At 38.9% G+C, this 9,738-nt stretch overlaps 1 protein-coding gene across 2 annotated transcripts; it reads right to left on the bottom strand.

Annotated features, from left to right (window-relative positions):
- Positions 1-4,342: 4,342 nt before the first annotated feature.
- Positions 4,343-7,916, bottom strand: LOC132063352 (transcription factor MYB4-like). 2 transcript variants are annotated; one of them, XM_059455856.1, is made up of 4 exons: positions 7,702-7,916; positions 7,491-7,620; positions 5,881-6,347; positions 4,343-5,017 (listed from the first exon to the last, which is right to left on the bottom strand). In XM_059455856.1, exons 1-4 carry the CDS (start codon positions 7,832-7,834, stop codon positions 4,503-4,505), a joined length of 1,245 nt encoding a protein of 414 aa, XP_059311839.1. In that variant the 5' UTR covers positions 7,835-7,916; the 3' UTR covers positions 4,343-4,502. The 2 variants fall into 2 exon arrangements, with proteins under 2 accessions (XP_059311839.1, XP_059311840.1); XM_059455857.1 differs by having other exon boundaries at positions 4,343-5,014; positions 7,702-7,915.
- Positions 7,917-9,738: the final 1,822 nt, after the last annotated feature.

The raw sequence follows: 9,738 nt of genomic DNA, 5'->3' as shown, positions 1-9,738 counted from the left end.
ACGATGCCCACCCAAAACCTAATCATCGTCATCTGAATGGTCCAATAACTGACCAACGACCTCAGCATCCAAAGCACGGGCCGAGATATCTTCCGACGAGGTCTCTCGAATGACTTACCTCGATCTTTTCTTAGCTCGGGACGAAGCTCGAAATGATTCTTGGGATTTTCTTTTCCTCCTTACAACTAGGTCCCCCGATCGGGAGCTTCTGTCCTCGCTCATCGACCGAGGCCTCGGCTTTTCCCTCGGCCCCGACCTCGGTAGCCTTTGACAAACTCCGTGAAGCAAAGGGAAGAACGGTCATTACCTAACTAACGTGGCGTACTACGCGGGCAGAAAGGATGACGCTCGCCCAAGAAGACTTACCATGGGTCCCGGCCTCCCAACGGGATCGGGATAAACGCCTCCATGTGCATTCAGTGTAAGTAAGTTGGGAACATATTTTTCCAATCCATTGGTCGAGGTTAGGAACCGCACCAAGGGTTCGGATTAGCGCTGCATACACACGAACAAATAAAAAGTTCAGTATTGGCGCGGGCACGCGGCCGAATCGCATCGATGTAAAATTACTTACGTTTTGGGTTCCATTTCTCAAGAAACGGTAATTTGTCAGCAGGGATCAGATCCGCTGTCCTGATTCGGACAAACCTGCCCTGCCAGCCTCGGTCCCTATCTTCGTCTAAACCGAAGAAGGGCGCTTTTGCAGCTCGTTTTGAAAGTTTTATCATTCCCCTCCGAAGACACGGAGGGTCGTATAGTGCGAAGGCGTGTTGCACCGTGAACGAAATGTTCGCGTTTGTAGCAAAATAACGAAGGAGCACAACGATCCTCCAAAATGACGGATGAATTTGGCCGAGGGTGATCTCGTACCGCTTGCAGAAATTGACCACCACAGGGTCGAGTGTGGTGAAGGTGAAAGGGTAGGTATAAACACTCAAGTACCCGTCTACGTGGGTTGTTATGCCTTTATCTTGGTCAGGAATAATGACCCCCTTCCCTTTCCACCCGCAATCTTCCTTGACTTGTTCGAGTTTATTCTGGGGTATCGTGCATAGATAGGCTGATATTTCGACACCTCGATCCCCCTGTTGAGAAGGTTTCTCGACTTTGAAGTCCCGAATTGTCGAACAGTCTTGAGGAACGAAGTCGCCGCCAGCCGCTCGGTTTAGGAGTCGAGGATGTCTCACCACCTTAGCCTTTGAAGATTTGCTCGTCATTTTGAAAGTATGAAGATAAAATGTCTAAAATGAAGGTTTAAAGATTGAAATGGAAATTAAGAAGAAGATATGAAGATATGGAGGTTTGAAGGTTTGAAGATATCAAGATCAAAATATCCAGAGCACACGAAGGTAAAATTTCCTTTGGTAAAAATCGAAAAGTGAAAAAAGAAGGAGAAAACCCGCTTTTGGGACCGAGGTTGGATCTTCCGCAACCGCTTCGCAGCCAACCGAGCTTCGACACGTGTCGATGTCGACGGATGTGACCTCGATCCTATCCGATCATGGAAGCGTACGAGAAGCAACCGGGGGTCCGCTCAGCCAACAGATCGTGTTCGAATAAATCGACCTTCCGAAGAGACCTAGATCGGAACCTCGTACAAACCCCTCCATGATCGAGTAAAACTTCCGAATATCTCGCAAAGGGTGTTGTTTCGAACCGGTCATGGCCGAGTTTAATAACCGGATGCTCGATTATGGAATAAATGTTTATGAATTATGAAATTCAAACCGGTAGCAAAACATGTTGGGTTCTTTCGGATTATGGAATAAATGATTACTGATCGAATACAACAAAGGCATATGCGAAAGTTTGGGTACAAAACATTATACGGGGGATGGTCAATAAAATCCAATAACAACCAGCTTTGCAAGATTCCATTAAAGATTCTTTCCATTTCATAAAATTCGACTATGTCTGATACATCGATACATCGAAAACAGGAGAAACCCTACTACGACCTCGCAATTGGAAAACAAAAGTAAGGCAACCACATCCTTGCTCAAACTAACAAGTCGGAGGACGAGATCTCCGAGTATATCCACGGGATGCGGCAAAGGACGGGTGATACCGATTAGCCTGTCCCCATGACTCGCACCCGCAGGTAGACGACCCGGGGATATCTGGTTCTGGCAAATCTTGCTCATCGAGTACAATCACTAGTGTATTTTCACCCAAAGGCATCTCTCGGCGAGTCCCCATAATATGGCGAGTTCGAACTCGAGATCCTACCCCCGAATGCACAATAGGAAAACTACCAGCCTCCCTGCGTCTAGGTGGCCTCGGTAGAGCGGGTGTTCTTCTTCCTCGAACTACGTCCTCGGTTACCGATTTCCCTTTGGGAGCCCTCCTCGACCGAAGTCCTAGAAACCAAAGATATTGAGTTAAGATATGATGCAGAGAAATAAGGATCGAAACGTTCAGATTAAGAAGTTATCATAGTCCTTGCCTTTCCACCCTTCGAGTGCCATTCTTCTCCAAGAACGCCCTAAGCTACGAGAAGCCCTGAGAAGGGCAATCACCCACTCAAAAATAGCAGCCGAGCGGGGCTCAACCGGGTTCGGTGAAGGTTCCACACTTCTAGAAAATCGACAAACGATGGATTGGTGGCCGGAACCGTGCGTACCATCACGAACCGGTTAAGCCATCCTCAATCATAATCATCTTTGGGTGGTCAACGAGGCTTCGACTTCCCCCGGGAATCAATCTAAACAATTCCCCCTCGATCACCCGAGGTATATATAAACGAAGCAAGTGATCGAGGGTAAAAGCGACTCCCCGCGTTGTTCAACTTTCAACGCAAGAACACGAGCCTCCAAATTTGCGGGGCGATCTGCCCAATACATACCCGATATCGACAGCAGAAGTCCTCGATTATTCTATGAACGGGGAGGGCGAACCCTATGGCAAAAGGATACGTGTACGACAATGAGTAACCGGGAACGTGATGACTTATTTTCACACCCTCCCCAACGGGGAGAAGGTCAACGTCCGCACCTAGATGGAAATCTTTCATGACCATGGTAATGGCGCTATCATCGATATAAGACTCGAAATCTTCCACCGGGTCAAGATGGTGAAGAACTTTGCAGTCATTCGTGTAAACAAACCCGACGGACAATACCCGCAAAGAATAGATTCTAACTCCCTACGAGGACCGGGGCCTCCACCGATGGTATGAATGAAGACCGAGCTTCACCGTGTCGCATGGCGTACGTAGGCCATGATCGTGGAAGGTTCTCTTTAACAAAGCGTATCTTCACCACTGGAAAAAAAGAAGATTGAAGATCCGAGGAGTATTATGGGATCAATGCAGGAATACCAGTAGGTTTAGAGGAGGAACAAAGTGAGATTTGGAGAAGTGAGGATGCATGGGAAAGAAAGAAGACATGGGCTTTATATAGAAGGAGATTTAAGAGATCCTGTAGCGTATCAAGAGTTCTGATACAAGGAGGATTCCCCAAAAAGATTTGGCGGCTGGGTAATAATGACCCAGCATCGGGCAGAGTGAGATTTGACTTAAAGGTTCCATCCCGAGCAATTAGAGGCGGCTGCTCAGTTTATTAAGGGTCCATTCCCCGCCGTCAGTAACTGCACCTCGGGAAATGGGGGGACTATCTGTATACGGGTAAAACCGAGGACACAGGACGTTCGTTTTCCGTCGTCACGGTTATGCTTGGACACAACACGACCGTCTCTCACCGGAACGAGATCTCGAGCTCGCCGGTGATGAGGTGATAAAGGAAGTGGCGATTGATCGCCATCAACGAGAAGACCGAAATATCCGTCCCCACCCGGATATGTCGGCGTCGATCTTGGAGATACAGCTGTCACCAGATTTACTTGCTTTATTTATAATTGTACTAGGTTTGAAACTCCTCTATTATATAAAGAGAAGGTCATCCTTCATGAAAGGAGTTGGCAACAAGAGAGAGAAGTAGTTCATATCAACAATCATAAGAATTTTATCAAATCGCTCCCTATCCTGTTTCGAGTTTCATTTTATTTGTACCTCGTGAGAGCTTGTAACGAAGAGGGTATCGGCCTCGGTTTCTATACCCGAGGTCATACGTATCCAGCACTTGGTTAGATTTGATTTTTCTGTCCACTTTCCTAACATATCTCGCTATTTAAATCTTTAATTGAATTTAGTCACATATCTTTGGCATCTCGTATAAATTTAACTGTTCTACGTTTTAAGGTTAAACAACTTTCAGCTCCGTTACTACTTTATCAACCACATATCACACTGTTAGGTGCACTAATTTATCAATTAATAATTATTAGTATTGTTTAATTATTACTCATATATAATTATTTTCTACACTACATGAAACTTTAAATATGTACATAATTTGGTATTCCAATTTCCATGTACTAAATATATGCTACACAGTACCAAAAGACGGTGAATCTTAGCAGAGTACTGTCAATTTACTGACGTCTGATCCCGTCTACTTACATACTGATCAAATGATGTGTCATATTTTGCACCTAGCTGAAGGCTAAGACAAAAGCCAATCGGCAAGGGCAATATGGTTTTGGTTTTTTTCACTGTAATGCACGGAATTTATATCCACCGTTGCTTCATTCGTGCAATTTTGAAGTAACTCAGTATTGTCAGTATCCCATAACGGCCAACTAGGAATTGATGATACTATGTTCTCTTGTTCTGTTTCTCCCCATGGCCATACTAATTGATCTTGCCAATCCCATTCAATTGTACCATCCCCCTCCATTAATAATCTCGTTTCCTTGCTTTTCTCATTTATTGATACAGCTTGACTCTCTGGATTATTCTCCATTTGCATATCTTCACTTGATACTATTTTATTGTTATGATCTTTGTTGTTACTGTGCATGGCCCCGCAGTAATTATTCGCTGTCTCGGCGGTAACTTTTTCCGATGTTTCTTCTTGCCCGTTCTCTAAACAAGTCAAAATGAATTTTGGGTCCATATCTTGATCATCAATGAACACGTCTGGCATAATCTCGTCAAGCCATTCCATCCCACTATCTGCTGAAGAAAAAAATACAATATAATAGTAATTAAAAATTGTACATACGATAGGTCCTAGGTTCAAAATTTTCTGCCTAAAATTTAAAGTATTTCACCTGTTTCACCCATAATAAAATCAGGATCACAAATAAAGATTGTTGAAGAAATAATTAAGTATTTCTTCCGTTTTATTTTATACGTTTAGTTTGACTGGACATATAGTTTAAGAAAAGTATGGAAGACTTTTAAATATTATGGTCTTAAATTAAAGACATGTGTGTAATGTACGAAAATGCCTAAATCTTGTGATCTTAAATCAGTCTTGTAGGATGTTGCAATTAAAGAGTACTAAATATAGAAAATGATATTATTTCTGAAATAGACTACAAAAAAAAAAAAAAAAAGGTAAGAAGCAAAAACTGAGACTGAAGGATTAATGAAAAATCTGCTTACTCTAACCGCTCAAGCTTTTAGATAAAATGATTGCATATTTCAACATGGCATTAGACTTGACAAAATTCATGAGTTCAAATCTTTACTCATAACAACCAAAAAAAAAAAAAAAACGAATTTTCATGTATGTGAATAGGCGTATTAATTAAGATATACTCCCTCTATTTCAATTTACGTGTAACTTTTTGAGATTCAAACTGTATGAACTTTGATCAACATTTTAAGATATATTTTTTCATCAAATTGATATGAGAAAACTTGAAACTTATAATGCTTTTCATGTAGTTTTCAACTATATAAATTTTAATCTTAAAATATTGAGTTAATCTAATTTAATTTAGCTTCAAAGTTTAGTAAAATTGACTTTTAAAAAACTAAAAGTGTTACATAAATGGTGACGAAGGGAGTAACTAAAAGTTTGATTACTCTACCTGAACTACGGCTACTGTGAGCCTCTGTGGACCCAGTCCAAGGATTTGGCGCTGCTATGTTTGCTATATAATCTTCTTGCATTGAAACCGTAGCACTATCACTAGCTGGCCGATCTATCCATGAGCTAATGGTGCTAGATAAGGCCTCTTTTTCCATGTTTGGTGTTGAGGGTATAGGAACTGATGCACTCGAAGGTCCACCATTTTCTTTAGCTTGCTTAGGCTCTGACAAGTTTGAAGCAGAGCTTTTTGATGTTTTATTTTTCTTGATGGTGGATCGGTTTGTTTTTCTATTATGTTTGATTGGCTTCAATGCACCCCTTTTAGCCAAATCAACTACAGCTTTAGGCAGCTTTTCATCACTTGGGATCCTTAAGCTTTCAACCTTTCTGCTTAGATGAGAGTTCCAGTAGTTCTTAATCTCATTGTCTGTTCTACCTGGTAGATGTCCGGCTATTAGAGACCATCTGCAAATATAGTTAAAAATCGATTTAGTTGACACTAGAAAATATTAGAAAGATGGTACCATTGGTACGTACGTGTTAATCATCATATTTAATATCTTAACTGAAAAACCACGCTTTTTACTAGTACAATTATTATTCAGCTTGGCTGAGATATATGCATATTTCCTACTGAATATCTTTTTGTAATTTAAATTGTCACCGCTAATAGTTTTAGACACACCGACTGAGACTAAAGCTGTTATAGGGCTAATAATAGAAAGGTTGAGAGAGAGTTGCTAAAGCATGTGTCATCGATAGTCATGTGAAAACGCACAGAGTTATTTTGAACTATTGCGGGGACCAATTTTACCCTCTTGTTCCTTTTCTTCAGGCAAAACAGTATAAAGTGGAGCAAACATGAAATGTAGTGGCGGAGCTAGTAATTTTGTTAAGGCTGTTCGAATTCATATAATCTATATATTAAGGGTGTTCAATATGTAATATATGTCTGTAATACATAATAATTGACATGTCTACACGGTATAATCTTTCGGCGAAGAGTGTTCGGTTGAACACCCTTGCCGGGCTGTGGCTCCGCCACTGATGAAATGAATGAATAAAAGAGTACTCCCTCTGTTTTATTGTAGATTTTAAGTTATATATTGTTAGTGTAAAATAATTTTCTTATACTACCAGGTTATTTAAATGATATTTCTGCTTACGTTTCCTTAAAATGTGAGATTTGTAATATTAAATTAAAAATAAAACAGATTATTTGGTACAATAGGTAAATTGACCTTATGGTATAAAAAATTCAAAGTAATGGCGTCCATAATTTAAATTCTTTATTGCATAGTATAGTTTAAGAAAAAAAGATTTTCTTAAAAAAACTTGTGATCTTATAAGAATATTATGAAATTTTTATGCTTATACAATCATGTCATTAATTATAAGATGTGAAGTTTAAATGTGACATCGCATTTTTTGGACCATATACTAAAAAGGAAGAAAACACCATATAAAATAAAATAGATTAACTCATGGTTAATAATAAAATTTACTAGTGTCCAGTTACTATCATTGAGTCGTATGCGTTGGGGAAAAGGTGTAGAAGCAAGTTGAAAAGGCTAGTTGATCATTTAACTTTAACCAATTATTCCGTACCTGTTACCCAAAGTTGAATGCAGCTTGATGATTATGTCTTCCTCTTCAGAATTTATGTTACCTCTCTTCAGATCAGACCTCAAGTAATTAATCCATCTCAGTCGGCAACTCTTTCCACATCTTAATAATCCTTCAAAACACAAAAAGAAAAATGTTAAATGAAGAAACATAATAGTAGCAGGATTTAAGGTTGATTAGAAGAGAATGGTACCAGCATTTTTGGGTAATGACCTCCAAGAACCTTCACCATTAGCAAGAATATAATTAGTGAGAGTTTGATCCTCTTCTGTAGTCCATCTGCCTCTCTTGAGACCAACTTTCTCACAACAAGGTGCTCTTCCCATTATTACTGGTATGAAAATGGAGAAGAACACTGATTTTTTTATCTTTTTATCTGGCAAGTGGAGGCAAGACAATTAGCCCCAAAATGAATGCCAATAAATAGAGAGACGACAGTAATAACTGAGCCCCACACCCGGGCCCCACTCTCTTACTACTTACTCTAATTTTGTTTGGACTTAACGTAGCAAAAGTTGACTTATAAGCTTCCATGCATGTCACTCTTTGCCCAAAGGGGTGGTAGTATTTTAGAAACCCTCTTGGTTTATTGGTGTCTTTGTGGGGCTATTCGACTAGAGTGGTGAATTATTAATGATTGAAGTTTGCAATATTTTGATTAGCGTTCCCTAAATAGAAAATTTCTCAACAGAGAGTATTAGCAATATCAAATGTAATCTATGAAAATATAATTGACCGAACTCACTAAAATTTGAAAAGGCTAAGTTAGGCTTATATTAATTCACGTATAAATTTGAACATAATCCGATTAGCAAAGCTCATTTAAAAGTTTGAGCCAATCTGAGAAGTCTTTGTATAAAAAAATTATCAAAATATTTAATAGTAATTTTAGATTTGGTTGGTTAAATATAGTCACGAAAAAAGAAAAAGTATTTTTGTTGGCTTAAATTATCATAGAATAAACAACCCAGTCCAAAGCGAAGAAAGGGCGAAAAAGCGCAGCTGAAATAAATGAAAATTGACTTTGAGCTGAGTGGGTTGGATTGTGAATCATTGTTTAGCTCTAAAATTATTGTATATTTGACCAAAGCAAATTTGAACGTATTATGTATGCAGTGGCGGAGCCAGAGATTCAAATAATGAGATTTTAAAAAGAATTATGTCAAGGACATACAATAACTTCGCAAATCACAAAGCTTAGTTTCCCCTCTTTACATATAGTATTATAGGTTTTTAACAAAGAAGGTTCAATTGTTGACATTATATCATATACCTCCGTCCTTGTGTTATGACCTACTCATTAATTAATTAAATCTAATCAGTTTAAATTTAACCTAATTCATTGATTTAACACCACTTGTTTCAAAAAAACATTTGTTCTTTTTGAATATTCTGTTCTTCAAATTCAATCAAATGATGTCCCAAAGCCCAACTTATCAGACGTTTTAACCAAAAAGTGTCTGTATGGACAATCTGACGGCGATAGAGAAAGGCAAAATTAATTTGTAACATCATAAGTATGAAAAATCTGGGAGTCGTGTGTGGTGTTAAAAGATGGCACGTAACGATTTGGTTTAAAACATAGTCGTGGCTCATCCAACGTCGAGAGGATTGTGACGGGGCGTCCATCTCCCACGTTGATTATCCCTCGTGCCACCACTTTTCGTGTTTGCTATTCCTTTTTGTTTGTCTGGGTCGTTTGAGAAATACTCATGTATGAATGTATGTGTTGATTAAATTAGACTATTAACAGCCCCCCTATGCCATCATCGTCGCTTTTATTAGTTCCATCAACCTCTGCCAACATCCTACACTCCTTTTTTTGCTTTTCAATTAATTCTCTCGCTTCCATCTTCCTTTTATTTGTTTCTTTACTCTATTAGCCCTTTAATTGCCTTTTTCCCGTCACTTCCCTCCTTTCTCCGTTTATTTTTAACTAGTGAATTTTTGCGCGCACTTGCGCCAATAATTGTTAAGAGAACCAAAAATATTAATTATATATATATGAAATATAAATTCTTTCTAAGTAATAACTTTTGATATTCGGATGATGTTAATGTTAGCTTGATGATAATTATTGCGTCTTTTATTTCCTACATATTTTCTAACGAAAACTGTATTACCTACACTTTGTAATTTGAGTGATCTTTCAAACAGAAGTACTATAAAAAAATTTGTCTTTTGTGCTCATAGATTATATATAAAATATAGATGTAGTACTCCTCCATGA

This window comes from Lycium ferocissimum, chromosome 7, assembly GCF_029784015.1.
Source record: "Lycium ferocissimum isolate CSIRO_LF1 chromosome 7, AGI_CSIRO_Lferr_CH_V1, whole genome shotgun sequence".
Lineage (NCBI taxonomy): Eukaryota > Viridiplantae > Streptophyta > Magnoliopsida > Solanales > Solanaceae > Lycium > Lycium ferocissimum.
This window is presented reverse-complemented; position numbering and strand designations above follow the sequence as displayed.

What these genes read in the sequence shown, in the direction of transcription:
- LOC132063352 (XM_059455856.1), bottom strand. Translation starts at nt 7,834, where the DNA reads ATGGGAAGAGCACCTTGTTGTGAGAAAGTTGGTCTCAAGAGAGGCAGA. An exon ending in GTCATTACCCAAAAATGCTG is followed by an intron (nt 7,621 to 7,701) that starts GTACCATTCTCT and finishes TGTGTTTTGAAG; the next exon opens with GATTATTAAGATGTGGAAAG. An exon ending in CATTCAACTTTGGGTAACAG is followed by an intron (nt 6,348 to 7,490) that starts GTACGGAATAAT and finishes CTATATTTGCAG; the next exon opens with ATGGTCTCTAATAGCCGGAC.